The sequence below is a fragment of the Oncorhynchus mykiss genome, chromosome 2, assembly GCF_013265735.2.
Source record: "Oncorhynchus mykiss isolate Arlee chromosome 2, USDA_OmykA_1.1, whole genome shotgun sequence".
NCBI classification, from domain to species: Eukaryota; Metazoa; Chordata; class Actinopteri; order Salmoniformes; family Salmonidae; genus Oncorhynchus; species Oncorhynchus mykiss.
The window spans coordinates 43197233-43225215 of record NC_048566.1 but is presented as its reverse complement, the minus strand read 5'-3'; the positions used below and the strand labels follow the sequence as shown (position 1 = coordinate 43225215).

At 43.0% G+C, this 27983-nt stretch overlaps 1 protein-coding gene across 1 annotated transcript; it reads left to right on the top strand.

The window, feature by feature from the left end:
• The first annotated feature begins 10 nt into the window (after positions 1-10).
• LOC110490140 (transforming growth factor beta-2 proprotein) lies at positions 11-27628 on the top strand. Its single transcript, XM_021563342.2, has 7 exons — positions 11-1305; positions 20854-21017; positions 23609-23741; positions 23861-23971; positions 24669-24837; positions 25182-25335; positions 25530-27628. The coding sequence occupies exons 1-7, from the start codon at positions 960-962 to the stop codon at positions 25686-25688; spliced, it is 1236 nt and encodes a 411-aa protein (XP_021419017.2). The 5' UTR covers positions 11-959; the 3' UTR covers positions 25689-27628.
• Positions 27629-27983: the final 355 nt, after the last annotated feature.

The following is a 27983-nucleotide window of genomic DNA, read 5'->3' as shown; positions in this document are numbered from 1 at the left end:
TTAAGTAAGTCTTATAAATATCGCTCTACAACCGGCCGCATGCTGTTGTGCCACTGGCAACATCAGCTCTGTGGACCGATTTTCAGCAAGAAGGGATGGAGGAACGCGTCCACGGTTTACCATTGTATTAAAAGGAATTATCTTTATAATTCAACGTACTTGCCATACTTTTGATTTTAATAATCCCGCACTTTCTCCATTTATATTGACCCAACACATGCGTTATAACAACTTTAATAGGTTATAATCTCCTCGAGACGACACCTTGCGAGTACCAGGACGGGTTGATTTTTGCACTGTTGTATGTTATTCTGTCAAGAACCGCAATGCAACTGCTCAGCGAAGCCCATCTTGAGATAGAGAAATCAAAGACGGACTTGTGCTGAGCGCGGTACTGGCCACAGTTGGAAAGCTCGCAGCGCTCTGATGCGGTGGAGGTGTGCGCTAACCCACAGGCTACACGTCTGTTCTGTACAACTGGAGATAGCGAGCTAGCTGGTTGTAGTTTGTTTTACTTCAAGGTTTTTGTATTAAACTTTCATTGCCATTTGATGGCCACAATTTGGTCTTTTTGTTTGGACAATTGTAACTTTACGCGCGTTTAGTATGCGTTTATTGTGAAGTGATTGGTAATATATATAGCCTACTGCTGCTGTCTGCTCCCCGTATAACGGATTTTACAGATTATTTCCCTTCCATGGTTGTTAAATGGATTTCCAGGTACATTTTGAAATACTGTGCTGAAACTGGGATCACAAAACTACCACGTTTCCCAATATTTAGGCTACAAGTAGTTAAGTGTGTAGGCCTATATTTAGTGGTAAAAAAAATACAATATTTTGGCTTTTTTTCATGTTTATATTGCCATTCTGTTATATCTAAATTCCCTTTCCAAGGCCGCTTTATCGTTTTTTGTCAAGATTTCAAGACGCTGCTGTAGTCTACTTTTAGAGTTCACAATGAACTACTGCGTTTTAAGTCTTCTCCTGACCTTGGATTTAGCCACTGTGGCCGTCAGTTTGTCTACATGCAGTACACTGGACATGGATCAGTTTATGAAAAAGCGCATAGAAGCCATCCGGGGACAGATACTGAGCAAGCTGAAGCTCACGAGCCCCCCGGAGACATACCCCAAACCCGAGGAGGTGTCGCGGGATATCATCGCCATCTATAACAGCACGAGGGACCTGTTGCAGGAGAAAGCCAACGAACGGGCAGCAACGTGTGAGCGCCAACGAAGCGAGGAGGAGTACTATGCAAAAGAGGTTCACAAAATCGACATGCAACCCCCCTACCCCTCTGAGAGTAAGTGTGTGTGTTTGTGTGCGCGTCTGAATACGTGCCAGAGCGCCTGCGCACATGTGTAATGGTTATGGTTAAACGCCTAATTTAAAGTCCAATAATCGGTAATTACCCACTGGGCGCAGAAGTCAGTTCAATGTATAGTTTTGATCTACATTTGGTTGTTGTCAACTAAAGTGAAATCAACAAAACATGTCACTGGATTTAGGTTAAAAGTTGGATGACTGCAGTTTTCCACTGAGTTTTTGGGTTGAAATGACGTGGAGACGTTTTTGCCCAGTGGGTAGTATTATCTGCAAAGTATTCAAAAATCGCCATTCCCTTTATGTATGTCATCATGTGCGTTTGTGGAAACTATATAAACTATTCCTGGCACTGATGCATCCAGACAGGTAAAACAACGATGATGCGGGCATGTGCTGCTAGAGCGATCATCGAAAAAAGTTGCCTGACATGAACTTCTCGTGAGAGTAGGGGGATCGATTTCCTTCTAGGCTGACTCCCGGCACCGGTTTGACAATGTGTTATTGCATAGTTATGAGGTAGTAGAAGCAGACGACAATGAAACACTGATCTAAGACCCCCCCCCCCCCCCCCCCCCCATCTCACTCTAAAGAAGGAGTACCTTGTATTGCGTATGTGAGTACATTTTTAACTGAACACGAAAGTTTTCCCTAATTTTATGTTAATTCAGCTTGTCCTTGCCTGAGTCTCTCCAGCCTAGAGCTGCTGTGTAGATAGGGACAGGGCGAGCACCAATGGCAAATGACTCATTAACACATAGAGTATTTATATCACATTGAAAGAGTGGATGATATCAGTGATAACCTCTTATTCTCAGTGGATGCCTCTGAATTCCTGTTTTCTCTGACTGCTATATAGCACTAAGAGCAGGGCAATCTAATATATTGTCAGAACAGGTTTGAGATATCAAGTTTTATTCCTTTCATCTCCGGAGGCAGGGGGTGATATTGAGAAAATGGTGTGTGTGTGTTTTTGTGTGACCTACACTCCCAAATTGGATTAATAGGGGTCTGGGACTGTTAACCCTGGGCTCCCAGAGTCACTGCAATTACCTACTTTAAAGTTGTTTTTACCCCCTCACTGCTTTCAAGTACTAAACCACTGTGTTAATAACTACATTTTTACATAGTCATTCATATTTTCAAAGTTATGGTTGTCTAAACACAATAATACTATTAAACACTGCTATTGTGCCATTTATTCTGTAATATATTTTTCTCCTCCAGATCAAATGTGAGTACACGGCATGGCGGAAAAATTAATTAGGAAATATTTTATATGCCCCAAAGTATATTTTGCATTAAATATTATCCTTGGCCCTGCCTGTTGTATAAATACCCGAAATATGAATAGATCAGGCAATGTGCCAAGCGCAGTCAGGAAGGCATTTATAGGGTATAAATAATCCTGAGTCAACATCCAGAGAAAAAAAAGACAGATTATTTATTTTATTTTTATCCTTTTTGCTTTTCACTTCTGACACTGCTTCACTCTAGCTCCTGGGAGGAAAGATGACAGAGAGAGACGTGAGAGAGGGAGAGGGAGTCAAACCACCAGTTGTTAGTCCCATAGTGCACAGCCAAAGACGATACAGGTGGCTCTTTTTTTTAACAGTTGACTGTGTGTGTCATCCAGTGTCAAAGTGTGAATGTCCTTGCCAGCTAATAATGCACACAAACACACAAGGGTGTCAACCTTATTTGGTAGGGTGCCAGGAAGTCCTCAGAGGCAGCACTGCGGGGCACCACGACACTAACTCAAACTAAAAGGGGCGGAGGATGGGCTGTGGAGGGGAGGAGTCGGCCAGAGCAGGGGGAGATGGGTGGGGTTTGGGGAGGGCGTAGTGGGGTCAGAAAGAGAAGCCTGACATGGCCCACAGTGCACAATTTAAACCAGCAAGCTGGCATTGTACATATAATACTGAATGCTACCCTGGGCTCTGCTCTGCCACTTGCTCCATGGAAAATTCCAGCTGGATACCCACTGTTGCTGGGCTGTGGAGTGGTTGGTAGTAAGAGAACCTATCCTTCCCCCATCCCAATCTCGTCCTCTCTCTTTCTCATCTCCCCACTAATTTTTGCCCCTCATTGATACTCGTTGGCCCCCAATTAAACTCCTCCCATGTTTGCCTTCTCTCACCCCCACCTGCCCTTTCCCAATCTCGTATGTGTGTGCATTCTGCATGCATTGCCTGTGTGTGCTTTCTGCGTCTTTTTCAATCTTGTCACCTAGGCTATGTCATGGGACAGTCTCTCATGATGCTGCATTAGTCTCGTTCATAATGGACTGTACACGCTGATACAACATTGGCCTGTTAGCATTCCCTCATTGCCCTATACATAAATGCTTGTTTAGCATAGCCCTGCCTACTCTCTAAGTTATTGTATGTCTCCAGTGTGTTATAGCTCTCCTGTGGACTAAAGGCTTCCAGGAACACAGTGACCCTTGTGTGTGTGTGTCTGTCTGTTGGGGGATAGTTGTGCCATTCCCTTTACTGTGGCACATGGTTTGTGTATTACACTACGCTATCTTTATGATTTGTGTATGTATGTTTAAACTATATGTGTTGCTTGCTTTTATAAAATGGGATTTAGATGATGTCATGTACACAGCATTGTTCAAAGGCAGGGGTTAAACTAATAGCCTTGTAATTTAGCAGCACATTCATTGACTTGTCTTTCATGTAAAAACCTTTATCGACTATGATAATAGTTGGAGAGGAGAAAGCATTATAGCCTAGACTTAGAAAGGTGGCATTGTGAGAGTAGCATCACCTATGCGGTCTTGTCCTTGTGATAAGACAGGAATGCTGGTTGGTTGATATTTAGCAGTGGAGGGCAATGTGCAAATTGTCATACTTGAGTAAAAGTAAAGATACCTTAATAGAAAATAACTCAATTGAAAGTCACCCAGTAAAATACTACTTGAGTAAAAGGGATTAGGAGGACACATTTCAGTTGAATGCATTCAGTTGTACAACTAACTAGGTATCCCCTTTCCCTAAAAGTATTTGGTTTTAAGTATACTTAAGTATCAAAAGTAAATGTAATGGGTATATTTTTCAAACTATCAAAATGAAAGTAAAACTATAAATAATTTAAAATCCTTTATTTTAAGCAAACCAGTCGGCACCGTTTTCTTTCCTTTTTTTTTGTGGGATTTACGAATAGCCAAGGGTACACTCCAACACTCAGGCATAATTTACAAACAAAGCATTTGTTCTTAGTGAATCCGCCAGATCAGAGGCAGTAGGGAGGATAAATGTGTGCATTTGACAATTTTCCAGTCCTGATAAGCATTCAAAATGTAATGAGTACTTTTGGGTTTCAGGGAAAATGTATGGAGTAAAAAATACATTATTTTCTTTAGGAATGTAGTGAAATAAAACTAGGCATAGCCCCCAAAAAACTTTGAAGTATTTTTTACTTAAGTACTTTACACCACAGAAATAAGTAACAACTTTACAATGCAAACTGTTACAGCTATACTTGAATATAGAACATTCTACTCATTATATACTGAACAAAAATATAAACACAACATGCAACAATTTCAACGATGTTACTGAGTTACAGTAATATGAGTACATATGAGGAAATCAGTCAATTGAAATACAGTGCCTTGCGAAAGTATTCGGCCCCCTTGAACTTTGCGACCTTTTGCCACATTTCAGGCTTCAAACATAAAGATATAAAACTGTGGGACACAATCATGAAGTGGAACGACATTTATTGGATATTTCAAACTTTTTTAACAAATCAAAAACTGAAAAATTGGGCGTGCAAAATTATTCAGCCCCCTTAAGTTAATACTTTGTAGCGCCACCTTTTGCTGCGATTACAGCTGTAAGTCGCTTGGGGTATGTCTCTATCAGTTTTGCACATCGAGAGACTGACATTTTGTCCCATTCCTCCTTGCAAAACAGCTCGAGCTCAGTGAGGTTGGATGGAGAGCATTTGTGAACAGCAGTTTTCAGTTCTTTCCACAGATTCTCGATTGGATTCAGGTCTGGACTTTGACTTGGCCATTCTAACACCTGGATATGTTTATTTTTGAACCATTCCATTGTAGATTTTGCTTTATGTTTTGGATCATTGTCTTGTTGGAAGACAAATCTCCATCCCAGTCTCAGGTCTTTTGCAGACTCCATCAGGTTTTCTTCCAGAATGGTCCTGTATTTGGCTCCATCCATCTTCCCATCAATTTTAACCATTTTCCCTGTCCCTGCTGAAGAAAAGCAGGCCCAAACCATGATGCTGCCACCACCATGTTTGACAGTGGGGATGGTGTGTTCAGCTGTGTTGCTTTTACGCCAAACATAACGTTTTGCATTGTTGCCAAAAAGTTCCATTTTGGTTTCATCTGACCAGAGCACCTTCTTCCACATGTTTGGTGTGTCTCCCAGGTGGCTTGTGGCAAACTTTAACCGACACTTTTTATGGATATCTTTAAGAAATGGCTTTCTTCTTGCCACTCTTCCATAAAGGCCAGATTTGTGCAATATTTGTGCAATTGTTGTCCTATGGACAGAGTCTCCCACCTCAGCTGTAGATCTCTGCAGTTCATCCAGAGTGATCATGGGCCTCTTGGCTGCATCTCTGATCAGTCTTCTCCTTGTATGAGCTGAAAGTTTAGAGGGACGGCCAGGTCTTGGTAGATTTGCAGTGGTCTGATACTCCTTCCATTTCAATATTATCGCTTGCACAGTGCTCCTTGGGATGTTTAAAGCTTGGGAAATCTTTTTGTATCCAAATCCGGCTTTAAACTTCTTCACAACAGTATCTCGGACCTGCCTGGTGTGTTCCTTGTTCTTCATGATGCTCTCTGCGCTTTTAACGGACCTCTGAGACTATCACAGTGCAGGTGCATTTATACGGAGACTTGATTACACACAGGTGGATTTTATTTATCATCATTTAGGTCAACATTGGATCATTCAGAGATCCTAACTGAACTTCTGGAGAGAGTTTGCTGCACCGAAAGTAAAGGGGCTGAATAATTTTGCACGCCCAATTTTTCAGTTTTTGATTTGTTAAAAAAGTTTGAAATATCCAATAAATGTCGTTTCACTTCATGATTGTGTCCCACTTGTTGTTGATTCTTCACAAAAAAATACAGTTTTATATCTTTATGTTTGAAGCCTGAAATGTGGCAAAAGGTCGCAAAGTTCAAGGGGGCCGAATACTTTCGCAAGGCACTGTATATTCATTAGGTCCTAATCTATGGATTTCACATGACTTGGGCATGGGCACAGCCACCCACTGGGGAGCCAGGCCCAGCCTATCAGAATTATTACAGAAAAAGGGCTTTATTACAGACATTAATGGGCTGGCCTGGTTACACGTGGTCTGCGGTTGTGAGGCCGGTTGGACGTACTGCCAAATACTCTAAAATGACATTGGAGGTGGCTTATGGTAGAGAAATTAACATGACATTCTCTGGAAACGGCTCTGGTGAGCATTCCTGTAGTCAGGATGCCAATTGCACCCTCCCTCAAAACACAAAACATTTGTGTTATTGTGTTGTGTGACAAAAATGTACATTTTAGAGCGGCCTTTTATTGTCCCCAGCACAATAATATTTTATTTCAGCTCATGAAACATGGGACCAACACTTTACATGTTGTATTTATATTTTTGTTCAATATAGAAGTGTTATCCTCGTTCAGAGCAGCCTACTACTCCCATGATTTTAGTCATATCACTGGGAGTGTTTGTATAAAACTATGTATAGCATGTCTAAAGCATTCACATTAATGTTAACTTTGGAAATGTACATTGTAGAATAGAAGCGTACATAGTGTCGTAAATTGGACTACACTATCTAAACTACACTCAATGCATTAGACATTGATATATTTTACTTGCAGCAAATCACTTGACGTATTTCCAATTTATGAGACGTTGGGCAAACATTTCCGTGTTTTAACAGAAGTCAGCTGTTAAGGAGCTAACACAGTGAGTGGGAAGCATCTACCTGTTGTACCAATGTAAATAGAGACCGCATGTTGTTTCTGCCTTTATCTAGTAATGACAATTCGATGGAGCACTAATTACCTCGCCTTTCGATAACACATTACACTTCGAACAGGTTCTGAACATTAAACTTTACATGGTTGAAATGAAAGGCATTATGGCAAGTTTGAATCACTTTAGATTTGGAGTGCTTCGGTGCTGTTTGCTCATAAAGCCTCCTTTTTGTACGCTGTAGTTTAGTATAGTTAAGTAACACTTTGTTTGTGCTGTAACAGCTCTACTAAGGTAAATTAATTGAACATGAATGTGATAGAACAATGTCCATGTTGCTAATCTGTGGCAAGCTATGATGCTGATTAATAAAACCAACAAAATAAAACCAATCTAGAATCAATAGGACCCTGAACAGCTTCTACCCCCAAGCCATAAGACTGCTAAATAGTAAGTTAACCAATAGCTACCTGGACTATCTGCATTGACCCTTTTTCCACCAACTCTTTTGACTCATCACATACGCTTCTGCTACTGTTTTATTATCTATCCTGTTGTCTTTATCACTACCTACTTTATATGTACAGTGCATTCGGAAAGTATTCAGACCCCCTTTTCCCACGTTTTATTAGGTTACAGCCTTATTCTAAAATGTATTGAATAGTTTTTTTCCCCCCTCATCAATCTACACACAATACCCCATATTGACGAAGTGAAAACAGGTGCATTTTTGTTGTTGTTGTAAATGTACTAAAAATAAACAAATACCTTATTTACGTAAGTATTCAGACCCTTTGCTATGAGACTATTGAGCTCAGGTGCATACTTGATGTTTCTACAACTTGATTGGAGTCCACCTGTGCTAAATTCAATTGAATGGACATGACTTGGAAAGGCACACACCTGTCTATTTAAGGTCCCATAGTTGAAAGTGCATGTCAGAGCAAAAACCAAGGCATGAGCCCGAAGGAATTGTCTGTAGAGCTCCGAGACAGGGTTGTGTTGAGGCACAATCCTGCATTTTCTGCTGTTTTAAACTTCCCCAAGAACATAGTGGCCTACATCATTCTAAAATGGAAGAAGTTTGGAACCAGACTCCCCTAGAGCTGTCCGCCCGGCCAAACTGAGCAATCGGGGGAGAAGGGCTTAGTCAGGGAGGTGACCAAGAACCCGATGGTCACTCTGACAGAGTTCTTCTGCTCTGTGGAGATGGGAGAACCTTCCAGAAGGACAGACATCTCTGCCGCGTTCCACCAATCAGGCCTTTATGGTAGAGTGGCCAGGCGTAAGCCACTCCTCAGTAAAAGGCACATGACAGCCTGACACATGACAGTTTTCCAAAAGCCACCTGAAGGACTCTCAGATCATGAGAAACAAGATTCTCTGGTCTGATGAAACCAAAATAGAACTCTTTGGCCTGAATGCCAAGCATCAAGTCCGGGGGAAACCTGGCACCATACCTACGGTGAAGCATGGTGGTGGCAGCACCCTGCTGTGGAGATGTTTTTCAGCTAAAGGGACTGCTAGACTAGTCAGGATCAAGAGTAAGCTGAACGGAGCAAAATACAGAGAGATCCTTGATGAAATCCTGCTCCAGAGCACTCAGGACCTCAGACTGGGGCGAAGGTTCACCTTCCAACAGGACAACAACCCTAAGCACACAGCCAAGACAACACAGAAGTGGCTTTGGGACAAGTCTCTGAATGTCCTTGAGTGGCCCAGCCAGAACCCGGACTTGAACCCGATCGAACATCTCTGGAGAGATCTGAAAATAGCTGTGCAGCGATGCTCCCCATCCAACCTGACAGAGCTTGAGAGGATCTGCAGAGAAGAATGTGAGAAACTCCCCAAATACAGGTGTGCCAAGTTTGTAGCAACATACCCAAGAAGACTCGAGGCAGTAATCTCTGCCAAAGGTGCTTCAACAAAGTATTGTTTTTACTGTTTTTGCTCTGTCATTATGAGATATTGTGTGTAGATTGATGAGTGGGGAAAAAAAACAATTTAAGCAATTTTCAAATAATTCTGTAACATAATAAAAGCATTTCACTTAGTCTACACCTGTTGTCTGCAAAGCATATGAGAAATACAATTTAATTCAATTTTTATTTGTTACTTTGCTTTTGTGCAGTTTTTTGTTCTTCATAATATAACTCTCCTAAGGTGAGCTAGCTAGCCTAGCACTGTGTAGAGACATTCTTCTGGTGAGAGTTTGCAGAGGGTCACTATAAAAGAAAAGCTCAGTGTGTATGTGTCAAGTGTTTTAGTTACAGAATGACTTCTAATTCAGCTTTTTAAACTGTCTGCAGGAAGGATGTGTCACGTGTATTATGGGAAGCAGAGAGTGTCAGACTTACATAGGACTTAAAGACAAGTGCACATTTATGAATAGCACTGCTTGTATTAAGATTTAATGGTGTGTATTGTGTACATGCATGTGTGTGTGTCCGCCCGTGTTAGTGTTACATGTGTGCTTGCGTGCATTCAAGCATGTACAATACCAGTCAAAAGTTTGGACACACCTACTCATTCAAGGGTTTTTCTTTATTTGTATCTTCTGTATACCACCCCTACCCTGTCACAACACAACTGATTGGCTTAAACACATTAAGAAGGAAAGAAATTCCATAAATTAAGTTTTAACAAGTCACACAAGTCACACCTGTTAATTTAAATACATTCCAGGTGACTATCTCTTGAATCTGGTTGAGAGCATGCCAAGAGTGTGTCATCAAGGCAAAGGGTGGCTGGTTTGAAGAGTCTAAAATATAAAATATATTTTGATTTGTTTAACACTTGTTTGGTTACTACATGATTCCATATGTGTTATTTCATAGTTTTGATGTCTTCACTATTTTTTCTACAATGTAGAAAATTGTAAAAATAAAGAATGAGTAGGTGTGTCCAAACTTCTTACTGGTACTGTATGTGCTTGTGTTCTTGTCTGTGTGTGTGCAGTATGGATGTGTGCCTGTCTGGTATGCTAAAGGTCCAATGCAGTTGTTTTTATCTCATTATCAAATCACGTTTGGGTAACAAGATTGGTTTAAATTCAAATGGTCCAAAATAAACAAAAATAGCTTCTTAGCAAAGAGCAATTTCTCAAGCAAGATTTTCTCTAGGACTGTCTGGGAGTGGTCTGAGTGGGGAGGGTGGAAAACAAGCTGTTATTGACAGAGAGGTTTGGAACTCTCTTTCTTATTGGTCTATTAACTCATTTAACGCCTGGTGATGTCACCAGGCAGGTCAAAACTCCATCCCACCAAAACAGGCAGACATTTCAGGCGGTCTTTTGAACAGCTCTTACACTAAAAGAGCGTTATCATCATTTGCACTTTTTCACAGTATTATTCCCTCATAGTGCAGAAATACGAAGGACAGGCATATCTAGTTTTTGACTGCATTGGGCCTTTTCTATAATATCAGCATCTTCGTTAGTTTGTGTTTGACTGCTGGTGTTTGTGTGTTCGAATGTGTTAGCTCAGTGTGTTGAGCCTGGTGTGGCTCGACGTGTGTGATGGATTGTGTTTAGTTAGTTTAAGTGAACACTCTTGCCTATCTCCCCTGAACCTCTGTAAATACCATTGGTCTTGTGGCGCATGTGTCCGTTTGTGCGTTCGTGCGTGTGTTGCTGCTTCGCGAGGAGAGGGCTGTACAAACAGCCAAACAGGAAGACAAACACACTGTGGAGAGCGGGCCCGTTTGAACTATTTGTGGGCGAGACAAAGCCTCACGCTGTGTTTGCCACTATTATTAGCTGCAGCTGACTTTCACCAAGCTGTTTCAAGGGAGAGTGATTTTCCTGGGTTTGGTGCCACTGTACCTCAAGCAATTGCACATCAGTCTTGAAGGGATACTGTCCGAAAGCAACTACTATAGTCGATGTGTTTCCCCTGTATCCCTGTTTCAGGTATATGGCTGTGATAGGTAATCCTGTCTATGTTGTTGCTGTGTCATGGAGCTGAGTTCTATCATAATGAAACTGTGTTTGATATGTAATCATAATGCCATGTAGCTTTGGTGTTGTGTGGTTCTTTGACTGAGGTATCTGCAGTAGGTCTTTGTCGGTGTCAGTTTCTCTGCTGTTGTGCACCCTGTTGATGTCTCATTTGTGTTTTTCGAGAGGGAGAGGGAGAAGGAGAAGGAGAGAGGGACAGAGAGCCAGGAGGTATCAGCATCGGCAGCGCTGTGGGATTGTTGTTGAGAATGGGGCTCGATCCTCCGCTAAACTTACGCAAGACCTGGACGCTGCTGCCATTTGAACTGGAGGACAACCGTGGCCAAGCAGCATTGCATAACCGAGGGAAAGATTTAAAAAAAAAAAAAAAAAGAACCGGAGAAAGAGTACGCAAAAGAATAACAACTGTTTCTCCGACTTTTGGTATTGTTTACAACCATGGGACAGGTTCCCGTGTAAGATGATACTCTAACATGAGTAATAGACGGGAGTGAGAGCTAGTGCTGCTGTTAGTGGAGGGCAGTTTAGTGAATGTGTCCTGCGGAGAGGCACGTTTTATGGGACTGTTGAATGTGTGATTGCGGTTTGTAATGTTACGCAATCATCGAGCAGAGTATGGTGTATTGCAGTGTGTGTCATAGTGTTCCGAAGGTTTATGTATTCAGCGATTAATGAGGTGAGGTATTCTCCCACTGAGTTTGGACCAGGCCACTGCTACCCAGCATGCATGCACACCCTCGCTCTCTTGCTCGCCCTCTCTTGCTCTCTTTTGCTCTCGCTCGCTCTCTCTCTCTCTCTCTCTCATACACACACACATTTAAACACAAACACACACACACCGCCATGAGGTATCTCTCTCTCCTTCCCTCTTTCTCTATATATCTCTCTTCCACTATCTCTCCTCATCTTTCTCCATCGCTGCTCTGTTATGCTGCTGCCTAGTTTGCTTGTTTTCTGGTTGCCATAGAGCAACAGTGGAGAGGGACCATGTGTCTGACTGGTGGCTGAAGCCCAAAAGCCCCTCTCATCTGAGTCTCCCTCCTCTCTCTCTCTCTCTCTCTCTCTCTCTCTCTCTCTCTCTGTGTTTCTGTGTATGTGTGTATATACATTTCTGTGTGTGTGTTGGTCTGTTGCTGGGAAAGAGGCCTTTGGAGACTGACAGGCCTTCGTGGAAGGGGCTTCAAAGCACCGGGTATTTTTAGTTCCCAGGGATTATGTGCAGAGTTGTTTTCAATTTGCTATTGGCAGGTGAGTGGCTGGGTGGAGGCGTCTGAAGGGAACGAGACAGGCGGGAGCTCTCTTCCGTCTCACATTCCCTCTCTCTCTCTCTCTCACACTTTCTGTCGTCTTTTTTCCCCCTTTACTCTCACTCTCCCCCCACTCTGTCCTCTGTGATCTCCTGTCTGTCTGTCCCTGTTTCCTTCTCGACTTCTCTCTCTATCGCTGTCTCATTGTTCTCTTATTCCATCTGTCAAGTTTGACTTTCTCAGCCAGTCGACTTTACCTCTCCTCTCACCTTTCCTCGACCTCTCCGTGACCTTTTCTTGACAAATATTTCTCTCCGTTGTCATTGCTCATGCCTTTAAAAAAAAATATGTTATCCTTAGATGGTCGTCTTGATTCCACACAGGATCTGTCTCTCCCTCTCTCTCCCGCTCACCTTTGCATTCCTCCCTTCTATCTTCGCTCTCTCCTCTCCACGTCTCCTCGTCTCAAAAAACGTTTTATTTGTCACATGCTTGGTAAACAGCAGGTGAGGACTAACAGTGAAATGGTTACTCACGGGCCCTTCCCAACAATGCAAAGAGAAAAATATAGAATAATTAATAACACAAGGAATAAATACACAATGAGTAACAACAACTTGGCTATATACACTGGGCACCAGTACCGAAGGGGTACAAGGTAATTGCGGTAGATACAAGGCATTCGGAAAGTATTTAGACCACTTCCCTTTTTACACATTTTGTTACATTACTGCCTTATTCTAAAATTGATTAAATAAAACATTTTCCTCATCAATCTATACACAATAGCCCATAATGACAAAGCAAAAAACAGGTTTTTAGATAATGTTTCAACCAAGCCATGAGGAATTGTCCGTTGAGCTCCAAGACAGGATTGTGTCGAGGCACAGATCTGAGGAAGAGTACCAAAAAATGTCTGCAGTATTGAAGGTCCCCAAGAACAAAGTAGCCTCCATCATTCTTAAATGGATGAAGTTTGGAACCACCAGGACTCTTCCTAGAGCTGACCACCCAGCCAAACTGAGCAATCGGGGGTGATGGGTCTTGGTCAGGGAGGTGACCAAGAACCCGATGGTCACTCTGACAGAGCTCCAGAGTTCCTCTGCGGAAGCCACTCCTCAATAAAAGGTACATTACAGCCCGCTTGGAGTTGCCAAAAGGCATCTAATGGAATCTCAGACCATGAGAAACAAGAATCTCTGGTCTGATGAAACCAAGATTGAACTCTTTGGCCTGAATGCCAAGCGTCATGTCTGGAGGAAATCTGGCCCCATTCCCACGGTGAAGTATGGTTGTGGCAGCATCATGCTGTGGGGATGTTTTTCAGTGGCAGGGACTGGGAGACTAGTCATGATCGAGGGAAAGATGGACGGAGCACAGAGAGATCTGTGATGAAAACCTGCTCCTGAGCGTTTAGGACCTCAGACTGGGGTGAAGGTTCACCTTCCAACTGGATAACGACAGGAGTGGCTTCGGGACAAGTCACTGAATGTTCTTGAGTGGCCCAGCCAGAGCCCAGACTTGAACCTGATCGAACATCTCTGGGGAGACCTAAAAATAGCATTTCAGTGGCACTCCCCATCCAACCTGACACAGGTATAGAGGATCTGCAGAGAAAAATGGGAGAAACTCCACAAATACAGGTGTGCCAAGCTTGTAGCGTCATATCCAAGAAGGCTGTAATTGCTTTCAAAGGTGCTTCAACAAAGTACTGAGTAAAGGGTCTGAATACTTATGTACATGTGATATTTCAGTTTTTTCTTTGTAATACATTTTGGGTATTGTGTGTAGATTGATGAGGGGAAAAAACGATTTAATCCCTTTTAGAAAAAGGCTGTAACGGAACAACATTTTCAAAAAGTCAAGTGCTCTGAATACTTTCTGAATGAACTGTATGTACATATCGGTAGGGGTAAAATGACTAGGCAACAGGATAGATCATGAACAGTAACAGCAGCAGCGTATTTGATGAGTCAAGAGTTAGTGCAAAGAGGGTCAAATGCAGATACTGCAGATAATGCAAATGCAGATACTCTATGCTGACTTTTTTTTTTTTTTACAAGGAGCACGTGTGCGCCTAAGTGGAAGAATGTAGGCGGACACAAAGAACTGTTGGAGCACAATGATAAATATTTAAGGCAAATTTTTACAATTTTTTAGGTCGCACAGAAAAATGTTTGGGCACATATATGAGTAAATGGTCGCACTGTAAAGTCCTGAGATAGTCCGGGTAGCTATTTGGTTAACTATTTAGTAGTCTTATGGCTACTCCTGGTAGAAGCTGTTCAGTGTCCTGTTGGTTCCCGACATGGTGCATCGGTACCACTTGCCGGTCCAGTGTGTGTGTGTGAGAGAGCAGGCTGTCTGTCCATAGAGTAAGTCTGGGGAATCTGAGAGCATGTCTTAAAGAAGTAGTAGGTCAAATCATTTCCCCTTCGGTCTGTCCCGGTATCTCGGCCCTGCAAACCAATATTTGGTCTCAATTTCCATTTTCAAATGGTGAAAATGACTCTGAGGTAGCAAACAGTTGCATCCAGTAATTTTACAAAGTAATAAATCAGACTTTTGGGAAATTTGAAAAAACATTTTGATATTTTCCTGGTAATTCATGGCTTGTAGGACCATTCCAACAATAAAGAAAATGAATGTCTCCTCGTAAAATATATACCACTTAATGTCATATTTTATTAAAGCCACATGTTATGCCATAAAGGTCTCCAGGCAACTCAAATGTTTTAATATTACACAAAACACCCTATAATATCCCTGTGTGTGACTGTGTGTGTGTGACTGTGTTTGCATGCACCATGCCAATTTATCTGCAAAAACACTTGCTGGTGTTGTTTTGAAATCCTAATAGCCTGTGCTAGTATCACAGGTTTTTATTGAAACCACAGTTTTTAGCCTGGTCCCAGATCTGCTTGTGCTGTATAGCTAACTTCTGGTTGTTGTCATGCTAAATGTTTGGCATGACAATGATCATTGGCAAGACAGCCTACACAGATCTGGGACCAGGCAAGTTTTCTCCAGAGCAGAACCTTGTGAGTTAGTTATTTTTAACTTTTGTAGGCACTCTTCAGCTGTTTCTCAATGATTTGCACTGTTTATTATCAGGCAGTGAAGGCAGGAAAAATCAAGTTGTCTTCAGTTAAGGAGACGAAAGAGCTTGTTGAATGAGATTTTAACATTGTGTGTAGATCCTAAGTAAAAACTGTGCAGACATTTTTATTGGCTGACCATTAGCAAAAGGAGTCAAAGTCAAGTGCTGCTGGAGCTGTGGGCTCAGCCGAAACCAGCACAGACCAACTCCAACTGAAACAGTTCGGCCTTAAATAGTTTTTTCCTTTCTCGAAGGTCAAATGTTTGCCTACTTCAGGTGTTTCACTGACCTGTGCCAAGCACCATAAAGGCTCTTTCATGTAAAAATAAAATAAATCAACCTCTCCTTAATGTCGCTCTGTAATGTAGAAGCCAGACACAGTTTGAAACATCACCATTTGACAAACAGTCTGCATTTAAGGGCAGTTTTAGTGTCATTACAGTATAAACTGAGAGAGTTTTGGCAACACACACACACCACGGTGTACTGTATAAAACCTGCATGTGTACTGTATAAAACCTGCATGTCTGGAGTGCATTAAAAGATAAAGATGATGCTGGCTGCAGTTCTGGAACCGCTCTGGGGACAGGAAGCAAGGGGGTGGAGCCAGGGTGCAGGAAGTGTGTGTAGGGTCAGTGACAGTGTGAGGAGTGAAGGACCCTGGGAGGGGTTGCATTGGTTGGCACAGGTCCCTGTGACTCTGCTGTTTAGATAACTGCACAGCAGACATTGAGCAGTTCACAGACGGAAAGATGCATATTTAATGTAAATCCCCCAGGATAAACGCAAGTCAACATATTTTCTTTGCATTATTTGAGGTCTGACAACGCTGCATCTTTTTTTTTGTTAATTTGACCAGTTGTCGTTTTCTGCAAGTAAATGATCTAAATGACAATATTTTGGGGGGGAATTTGGGAGAAATGTTGTCAGTAGTTTATAGAATAAAACAGAAATGTTAATTTTATTGGACCCCCGCGACCCCTCTGCCGACGCCAGAGTTTGGGAACCACTTCTCTATAAGACTCTTCTTGTGAGGAGAGTATATTAATGCCCTTGATTTTGGAATGAGATGTTCGGTGAGCAGGTATATACAGTGCCTTCGGAAAGTATTCAGACCCCTTGACTTTTTCCACATTTTATTAGTTTATAGCCTTATTCTAAAATGTATTGAATTGTTTTTTTTCCCACTCATCAATCTACATACAATACCTCATAATGACAAAGCAAAAACTGTTTTTTAGAAGAAAATACAAAAATAATAATATTACATTTACATAAGTATTCAGACCCTTTGCTCAGTACTTGAATCACCTTTGGCAGCAAATACAGCCTCGAGTCTTCTTGGGTATGACGCTACAAGCTTGGCACACCTGTATTTGGGAGTTTTTCCCCATTCTTCTCTGCAGATATTCTCAAGCTTTGTCAGGTTGGATGGGGAGCGTTGCTGCACAGCTATTTTCAGGTCTCTCCAGAGATGTTCTATCTGGGTCAAGTCCGGGCTCTGTTTGTCCACTCAAGGACATTCAGAGACTTGTCCCGAAGCCACTCCTGCGTTGTCTTGTCTGTGTGCTTAGGGTCGTTGTCCTGTTGGAAGGTGAACCTTCACCCCAGTCTGAGGTCCTGAGCACTCTGGAGAAGGTTTTCATCAAGGATCGCTCTGTACTTTGCGTCGGTATCTTTGCCTCAATCCGAACTAGTCTCCCAGTCGTTGACGCTGAAACACACCCCCACAGCATGATGCCTCCACCATCATGCTTCACTGTAGGAAGGTTTCCTCCAGACGTGACGTTTGGAATTCAGGATCAAGAGTTGAATCTTGGTTTCATCAGACCATATAAACTTGATTCTCATGGTCTGAGAGTCTATACGGTGCCTTTTGGCAAACTCCAAGTGGGCTGTCATGTGCCATTTACTGAGGAGTGGTTTCCGTGTGGCCACTCTACCATAAAGGCCTAATTGGTGGAGTGCTACAGAGATGGTTGTCCTTCTGGAAGGTTCTTCCATCTCCACAGAGGAACTCTAGAGCTCTGTCAGAGTGGCCATCGGGTTCTTTGTCACCTCCCTGACCACGGTCCTTCTCCCCCGATTGCTCAGTTTGGCCAGGTGGCTCTAGGAAGGGTCTTGGTGGTTAGAAACTTCTTCCATTTAAGAATGATGGAGGCCACTGTGTTTTTGGGGACCTTCAATGCTGCAGACATTTTTTGGTACCCTTCCCCAGATCTGTACCTCGACACAATCCTGTCTCTGAGCTCTACGGACAATTCCTTCTTCTACTGTTTTCGCTTTGTCATTATGGGCTATTGTGTGTAGATTGCTGATTATTTGTTATTTATTTAATCCATTTTAGAATAATGCCAAACATAACAAAATGAGGGGGAAAGTCAAAGGGTCTGAATATTTTCCGGCACTGTATGTTTCCGAAGGTTGTTATGAATAAATGTTATAAGCTGATGTTTGAAGTATCCCAGGACAGGTTTCTTCCTCCCCGCGCAGGAAGAAAATCATGGTGTGTTATTATGAAACAGTGTGATCCCTGAAAGATAAGCCCAGTTTTTTTCCTCCCTCGGTTGCTTGAATGTGACTTGCCACATAACTGATTTGCCCGATTGAAAAATGTGATAAGAAGTATAACTATGTACTTGTTGTTTATTTTTGAAAAGTCCATGACAATCATTGCTTGCCTTCTGAATATCCATGGGGGCAGGATAGTATTTTTTTTCTCCCAGCAGCACATGCCCGACTATTTTGTCATTGGCCTGTAATGTCATGGAAGTGATGAGTAATGAAGGGAATGATTAGAGGGATAAAGGGGGCTGTCTATTCACAGTGTGTGACAGTGACATCAGGCTCCCCTCTGGGAGGAAAGGGGGAAGAAGGGAGGCCTTGGTCTGCTTAATGAAAGTATAGTGCAGCCCCTCTAACCAACCCCCTCATCCCCTCCCAATGAGCCCGCGCTTGGTGTGTTCCGTTCCGTGTGTGACATCACCACTGCCTCCTCGCGTCTCAATTCCCTGAATGAGCCCGGGTGCAGTGCACACAGACAGACCACAGCGGCGCCAGTTGTGGTGGATCATTTTGGTGTCATGTTCATATAAATCAGTGTTACCGTGGTCTGACTCGGCTTGAGGGACGATGTATTACTGTATTGTGTGTGTCTGCTTGACTGTTTATGTTTTGTTGAGTAAAATGACCTATTGTGCAGTAGTTGTGTGTGTGAGAGAGCATTCCATGTGTATATAACGGATATACAGTAGCTTTGTGTGTGTGTGTGCTTGCGTGTGTTTGGTTTAGTTTATTACGATCCCCATTAGCTACTGTATATGCAGCAGCTACTCTTCCTGGGGTCCACATAAAAAGTACAAATACGTAACGAAGTACAGAACAGTTATGGACAAGATACATTAAATTATACCTTTTTTTTATTAAATAAGAGTTATATAGGAAAGACAGGTGGAGACAACAAAAAATACTATTTACACACAATTCATATATACATATTCATATTCTTATATACAGTACAGTTAAATGACATCTTTAGAAAGAGGAGTCGCTGTGGTGCACAGTGCATTTTTTATCCGTTTTTTAAAGCTAAACTTGCGTTTTGCTTAAGTAACATCTGGTGGAAGAGCATTCCACGATGACATGGCTCTATACATAACTGAGCAATGCATTAAATCTGTTTTTGGTTTGGGTACCATGAGGAAACACGTTGTGGCGTGTCTGGTGGGGTATGTATGTCTGTTTTGAAGTGTATGCAAATAGATTGTATGTGTGCGAATGGATATCCAGACCTGTACATTAGGCGAGTGTGTGTTCATTGTGGTTAGTCCAGCTGCACTATTTCCTGTGCCCTCGGTCAATGCAGCCAGTGTTGTGTTAAGCACAGCGGCCTCATTCATGAGGCAGTGCTGCTGTGTAGAAGTTACACACGGCCTTATGCTGGCCCATTGGGACTTGGAAGTGTGACTTTCTCTGTTGACGGATGGGAAGGAAGCGAGTAAGAGCGTAGTTAGTCTTGGCTCATCTGACTCTCTGGTCACACAGAGAAGGGTTAGTGTTGGCGCGCCCAGACCATTGGTCACTGGCGCAACACACAAGAGCGAGAGAAAAAAGATTGATAGACTGATAAAAAAAAAAGACAGGAACTGCTCTGAAACATGACGCTGGGACGGGTATTTGGTAGGTGCCTGTGAGAGACCTGAGTGGGTATCTCACTGAGAAGGTCAAAGGTCACATTAGACACAGTCACCTCACCCATGCTCCCTCTGACACAAGAGCATTGTCACAGCTTTGTGTTTAACACGCATACAAACCGCACACACACGCAAGCTATTATAATTCAACTAATTGTTGAGTAAAATAAATTGTCTTTTGTCTGTAGTTGTCCATTTAGGTCTGGCTCCAAGTACAACTAACTGCTTAGCAGTTTCTCTCCCCCTTCTCTCCCTCCTGTCTTGATGGTCGTTGCGGTTGTATACTCTCTTTAAACAATCCATGGTGGCTGGCTAATCCTGGGCTTCTGCCTAACGCTGCAGCCATCAATTTAAGGCTCCGGGTCTCCTAATACACCGTGGTGTAGGGAACTGTCAAACACACACCACCGCACACATGGTTCCCAGCATTACGCGTGTTGCGTTACTTTGTGCGCCCAAGCACGGCTGTCAGGCGCAACACTACACACAGGGTTGTCAATGTTAAGTGTGTCACCCGGTTCCACTGTATAAGCTTCTGTCAAACACACGCTTCCACCACACATGGTTTTGAGTTGTGTGTGTGAGTGTTACAGTACTACTGTGCAGATGCCGTATCAGATAGTTACACAGAGCTACACACATGTTCGGGAGTATTCAGTGAGTGTTACCATAGTACCGGGTTCCTATAGGAACCATATGAACTGCAGCATTACCCCCAAGTGACCCTTTCGAGAGACAGGGAGATGTGTGTGCCGTAACATTGCAAGAGAGCGAATGGCATCAATTCTAATCTGGCGTGTGAGACATTTTGATAACTGCTGTGGTTTCTCATAGAGGAACTGTGATAATTTGATCGTTCTTTGAAGTAGCAAAGATTAGAGTGATTGTCATTTTGCCTTTTTATGACCTCTCAGCTTCACATAGCGAGTGAATAAACTGGGGAAGAGTAAAAGTGGGGAGGAAATTCCACCCTGTCAGCCATTACATTTGGATTGGTCTTGTCTTTACACACACACAATCGTCAGTCGTGTTGCTAAACTCCGTCCTCCTTCCTGTGTTTCAGATGTCATCTCTCCCACGCACTACAACCCATACTACAGACGGCTCACCTTCGACGTGACCTCCATGGAGAAGAATGCCTCTAACCTGGTCAAGGCTGAGCTACGCGTCTTCCGCCTCCAGAACACCAAGGCCCGCGTGTCTGAACAGAGGATTGAGCTGTACCAGGTAAATCTCCCTTCTGTCCATCTCTAACCAGGTTTCCATCCAACTTTTTTTTTTTTTTATTTATTTTTAAATAAATGTTAACCCCCTTTTTTCTCTTCAATTTCGATCTTGTCTCATCGCTGCAACTACCCAACGGGCTCGGGAGGCAAAGGTCCAGTCATGCGTCCTCCGAAACGTCACCCGCCAAACCACACTTCTTAACACCCGCCCTCTTAACCTGGAAACCATACGCACCAATGAGTCGGAGGAAACTCCGTTCAACTGACATCTGAAGTCAGCCTGCAGGCGCCCGGCCCGCCACAAGCAGTCGCTAGAGCGCAATGAGCCAAGTAAAGCCCCCCTCCCGGCCAAACCCTCCCTTAACCCGTACGACGCTGTGCGTCGCCTTATGGGACTCCCGATCACGGCCGGTTGTGATACAGCCTGGGTTCGAACCTAAGTCTGTAGTGACGCCACTCCAACCTTTTTATGCGACTGAAGTACTGTACATGTTGGATAAAAAATGTACCGACAAGCCTGATGGAAACAGAACATTTGTCGGTAAGCATCTTTTTGTGTCAGTATAATTAATTATGCGAGAAATGTCGGTGGAAACGCTTTTATTCACCAATATTGATATAATAACCATCATATCGAAGTAAAGTTGGAGTCACGCGATGACATGTTGTGTGGTACTCCCACTACGACTTGTCCCAGAAAGCATGCAGTTTATTAGGTTACGGATTAAATAAATGAAGATGAACTTCACAGGTTGGCGAAGGTGCAATGTGATGACCTTAATATGCTCCTTTCCAATAAATATTGAGGGTCTTATTTTGGTGACATGATCATCGATGCTTGGCGTTTGACAAATAAACATAAACTCTTTTGTCCATAATAATCTCATCGTGTAGGCTATATGCCTAACCGCAGTGTATCTGCGAGCTGCTGGCTAGAGCGCAGGTGTCAATACCAGAGTGGGCACACTCGCTATGTAACGCAACATCTTTTGTGAGAAAAACATCAGTAGAGTTGAAAATGCATTGGAGACCCATTTAACGTTTTTATTCGGTACTATGTGCACTATGTCATCACGCACAGCTATTTTTATGAAAATCTTTAGCCAATTGGATGAAAACCTAGTTGATGAACCACTCTGAGCTGCATCTAGTGTCATTTCCACTGAAGGACAAAACAGACCGTGCCAGCGAATGGTTAAAAGCAGTGAGTGGCCATCTTATCACCTCTGACCACAGAACAACAGCTGTCATTTTCTGTTCATTTCCCGATGATTCTACATGTTCAATCGCCACCGTTCATCGACACTCAGCAGGTGATTTACTGTGCACAGCTGATGTACGGGATGGTGTGTATTTTTCTTTATCCTTTACTCAACCACTCCATACTATATACATACAGTGTCTCTATTAGCACAGTTGACATAGCATGAATGACAATATGGTGGTATTCCACAAAGACACTATTGCGTGCACACACACACACACATACACACACACACACACACACACATTATGGAGCTCAGCGTGGGCCTGTTAGAAATGTGTGAGTCAGTAGTGTCGGGAGCCGGGCGGCTCTTGGATCAGTCCAGCGTTATTTGTGCGTCGACAGAGAGGAGTATGGAATGCAGAGCGGTGATTTAGACCCCGGTGCTGAGTCTCCAAAGGGCTGCTCTACCGGCCCAGCCAGCCCAGTGTCTCCTGCCTCCACACGGTGTAGGACCGTCGGCACTAGCCCATTCCCAGGCCGTGGTGGTGTTTATGTCCAGTCAGCGGAATGGCCTAAACACAGCTCAACATGAAGGATTTTCTCACGCGAACACAGGCGGTTGAAAGCGTGTTTGGGAGGACGGATGGAAAGTTTCTCCAAGGAGATCAACTGACAACCTTCAGTAATACATTCAGATACAGAGTGAAATTGAGCCTATCATAATTATGTATTTTTCAGAGATACAGTGATACTATACATTAACTACTAGGAAGGTTCTCTCTTTGCCATGACTGTTGAGGAGTGATCGGGCCCTGAGATGGTTCACTCGCCAGGGCCTAGTGAAGACTAACCAGGGCCTAGAGGAAAGATAGCTAGGGCCTAGATATGTTGAAGTAAGTGACCATCCAGGTCGATGGGCCCCCCATGTCTGTCTCTCATCTCAAGGGTTTGTAAGCAATTGGCCACAGTCTCTGTAGGCTTACTTTTCAGAGATTTTGACTGGTCTCAACTTCATTTTTCTCTCGCTCTGCCTCTCTCTCTCTCCCTCCCTCTCTCGCTTCTCTCGTCAGGCTTCCCTGTAGCAGCAGTAGATCTCAGTGGCATAGCAGACAGTGGTGAAGTAGAGGAGCAGTGTTTTTCACATTAAGGAGAGCATGGCCAACAAAAATACATGGTTATGAAGGACAGCAGAATAACAACGCTCTGTCCGGCATCTGTTTCCGGCCCAGCTCGGCTCCTCCTAGACCTGCTCAATCGATCAGGGAGAGAGCAGTCTGGAAGACAGGGGGGACCAACCAGGAGCGACTTCTGGGACTTGCCAGAATTTTCCTCCAGGTTGTTCTCATACATAGGACCTGTGTTGTGCGCTTGATGTGTTTCCACAGATTTTAAGTCACAAGGACCTGGCTTCCCCGACGCAGCGCTACATCGACAGCAAGGTGGTGCGCACGCGCATGGAGGGGGAGTGGCTGTCTTTTGATGTGACAGAGGCAGTCAGTGAATGGTTGCTTCACAGAGGTAGGACGCAGAGGTTTTGACCTCCTATACTACAGCTGAGTCACTGATCAGACAGTTCATGGTGCTGAAATCTCATTGGCCTGTTGTGTATGAACAATCCTGTCTATTTTTCCCCCCAGACAGAAACAGTGGATTCAAGATCAGCTTGCACTGTCCGTGCTGCACGTTTGTTCCCTCAAACAACTACATCATCCCCAATAAGAGTGAGGAGCTGGAAACCCGCTTTGCAGGTATGTATTGGACAGTATATGTGTGTTACTCTACAGGTATACAGATGCTATCTTAATTTGACCAGTTTCTCACAGCAGGAAAAGGAAATGCAGCAACAGGAAATGTGAATTATTATGGACAGTTTTGAAGGGGTTGATACATTTTTCATTTGGGAAAATCAAGTCCGACATTTTTAAGTGGAAATTACAAACTTTAGAAGCCTTTTTTAACCCTCCTGCTGCACAGGAAAATTATCTGCGACAACAGAGTGATCAAATAAAGATATCTGCATATTGATAAATAAGTACATTGTATTTGACTTTTATTCATATGTAGATAACTGACATGAATAGTTATGCAACAATGTGTTTGGCAAGTGTAAATAAGAAGTCCAGTAAGTAGCAGATATGTAGTTTGTGTGATTCACTGGTACAGATCATTTTGGTTGCATCCCAAGTGGCACACCAAGTCACTATATAGTGCACTACTTTTGACCAGAGCCCTATGGGTCCTACACAGATGGTCTATCTTAATTTGATCACTCTGTTGTCACAGAGAATATTCCTGTACAGCAGGAAATGCAAATTGTAGTGTATTCAAGTTTTTTTTTTTATGTGTCATTTCCACTTTAAAATGTCACACTTGATTTCACCTAACTTGATTTGACATTGTATGAACATGATGAATATTGATGATATGTATGTGTGTGATTGACAGGTATAGATGACAGCTTCCACCACAGCGGAGACCTGAAGGTGTATAGGAAACGGCGCCACAGCGCCCAGGCTCCACACCTGCTCATGATGCTGCTGCCCTCCTACCGCCTGGAGTCCCAGCACAAGAGCCACCGCTCCAAACGAGCCCTGGACGCTGCCTTCTGCTCCAGGTACTGACCCATACTGATCCCTACTGACCCCACTGATCCTCACATGACCTCAACACCACTCTGCTGTCGGGAACTCAACACACACATAAGCATGTGCGCATACACACACATACCTAATAGATACTTTACATACCTAGTAAATAGTTACCTTCTCTGTCAGCAGCTCACCCTCTCAGTGACACACACACACTTGGCAATTGTTCTTATTGCAGAACTCTCTCTGCTCACAGCTATGCATGTATTCACTCTCTTACACCCACACACACATACAAACACACACTTGTGGCTCCCACAGAATCGTATCCATCCTTCACTCCTAACTCTCTCTGTCTTCCTACGCACAGAAACGTCCAGGATAACTGCTGCTTGCGGTCGCTCTATATCGACTTCAAGAAGGATCTGGGCTGGAGGTGGATCCACGAGCCCAAGGGTTACAACGCTAACTTCTGCGCCGGGGCCTGTCCCTATCTATGGAGCGCCGACACCCAGCATTCCAAGGTGAGAAGTCAAAGGTTAAATAATCCACAGTTTAGAGCCAGCAGAGGTCAGAGTGGTAGTGGAGTTATTCTGTAGATCGTCTCATTCCTCTTTTTTGTTTTTTCTTAGTTTCAAGCAGCACTGGTCAAAGACCATTGCCTTTGTCAACATCAAGCCTCATACTTGACCTCTGTGTGTGTGATTCTTCGCTTCAGGTGCTAGGTCTGTACAACACCATCAACCCGGAGGCGTCAGCATCGCCCTGCTGTGTGTCTCAGGATCTGGAACCTCTCACCATCCTCTACTACATCGGCAAGACCCCCAAGATAGAGCAGCTCTCCAACATGATCGTCAAGTCCTGCAAGTGCAGCTAGGAACTGTTACAAGGCAACACACATGTGCATACACACACATTCATACACACGTGCATATTCAGTCACACACACACACACTTGGATACACACAAATTCAGTCACACACACATGCGTACACACGTGTATGCACCCACCCACACCTACACACACATGTACACACACACACACATAAATACACATACTGTACATATACACACATTCATCCACAAACACATACTGTACTCACAGTCAGTCACACGATCACTCTCCTGCACTATAGTAAAGACATATTTGATCTCCTACAAGCACAAATGGAAAAGGTGCTGAGCAGATCTAGGTACAGAAAACATGTCTCCCGAAACAACCATACACACACACACACACACACACGCGCACGTGCACACACACACACACACAGCTGTGGCTTTTGTACAGGCGTGCCTGTGTTTTTGTGTTTAGAAAGGCCCTGTTAACATGCCTCACCTCACACACTTGTCACACAAAGACGCAAGAGTACGGCAAACACTGGAAAAAAGTATACGTGTCTATATGTGAAATAATACGTCTGAGAAACAAAGACGACCGACCCCGGTTTCAACACTCAAAGCAAGCCATCTTCTTGATTTTCTTTGTCTCGTTTTGCATCCTTTTGAACCTATTGTAATTTTATATTTTGTTTTGATTTTTGATAATTGTGTTGCCTATTTAAAATCCAGTGTTTTATGGTTAGCACCCAAATTGTTTTCAAACTCTCTCGAGAAGAGGTGGATGAATCCACTCCCCATTGTCAGTTGACTAATATGTTATAACATAGTAATGTTATAATCTCGTCCCATATGCTGTTTATATGTGCTGTAACAGCCACGTAAAGGCAGAAAGAGGCTAGGAGCCTGTAAGAGGGAGACTGCAAGAGAGAGACAGAATGAAAGAAAATAAGCACACCTAGTATGCCTACCTTTTCAACAGAGACTCATCCTCACACAGGCATATTCATTTTAAAAAAGCACACACCCATCCCAGACCCTGCAGCAGGCAACATATTCAGACTGCTGGAATGAACAGTTCTGACATTTTGATTAAAAAAAAAAAAAGTGTCCCAAAGTACTGTTGATCTCTGTTTACCTTGTGCATTGAATCTTGAATGCTTTAGGGAGCCCAACAGTGATTCCATCAACTACACAAGGTAGGTCATCATAAACACACATTTAAGATTTCTGTGGATATGTTGGATTGTTCTTATTGGAACAGGGTTGTCCTTGTCTATATGATGCAGTGGTATGGGAATGGGGAGGTATAGTAGTTGGGGAGGTATAGTAGTGTTGTAGTGATAATTAGAGAGAAGGGATACAATAGGTGAGAATGGACAGTAGATGGGACCTGGTTCAGAGATTCTCCATGAACCTTTGATACCATTCCATAAGGTCTGAGATTGCTTTAGGTCGGAGGTCAAAAGGTCATATTTACAGGTGTGCAGTAGTTGTTATGGACACCAGCGTTGTATCTGCTCATTTGCATCTGAAATACTTCGTCTCGCCCGCCTCCCTCAAAGTGTAAAGCCATTATTCAGTCATAGTTTTTTTGTCCTTTGTAGGAATAAAAATTGTTGGATACAAAGAATTGCACTGACGCTATTTTGATTGTTTTTTATTTTTTTATTAGTCGTTACTTCCCCCTTATTAAATGAGGAGTGTTGATGATGTGACTTAGAGCAGGAAGTGTAGGTGACACTACCCCGCCCCTAACTCCACCCACCTTTGGGCACCCGCGCCAGTGGACTTCCTGGAAAACCAGGAAGAGGAGCGAGGCACCAATATTGTCATGATAGAGCTATTATTTTTCGTTGTTGTTGTTTATAATAATTATGTTTTTGTTGTTGTTTGACCCACTATGATGTATTGTAACACATTATTGTTGTTGTACTCTAGTGGTAAATAAATTATTTAAATTACAAGGGAATAACACAATTCGCCTTCTTCTTTTTTCTGTTAATCTGTGTTAATCGAAGCGTGATTTTACGTACATATTATCAAAGCTTGATAGAGATATTGAGAGAGAAGTTTCAAAAACAGATTTGTTTTGACACTCCCATTGAGCAAAACAATAACATTATGATTTTCTTATGTTGCATGAGTGTGCTGTCATTTTCATCTCCAACACCAGCACTGAATGCATCTCTCTCTAGTTCTTACTGTGAAAAGCTATGGAGGTAAGCTAGAATGGCACGTTGTTAGTACTCCATGAATATATATTTACAGTATTTGCCAGAATGTAATAACTCTCCAGAAGAGTAAATGCCAGATATTGACGAAGGGAATG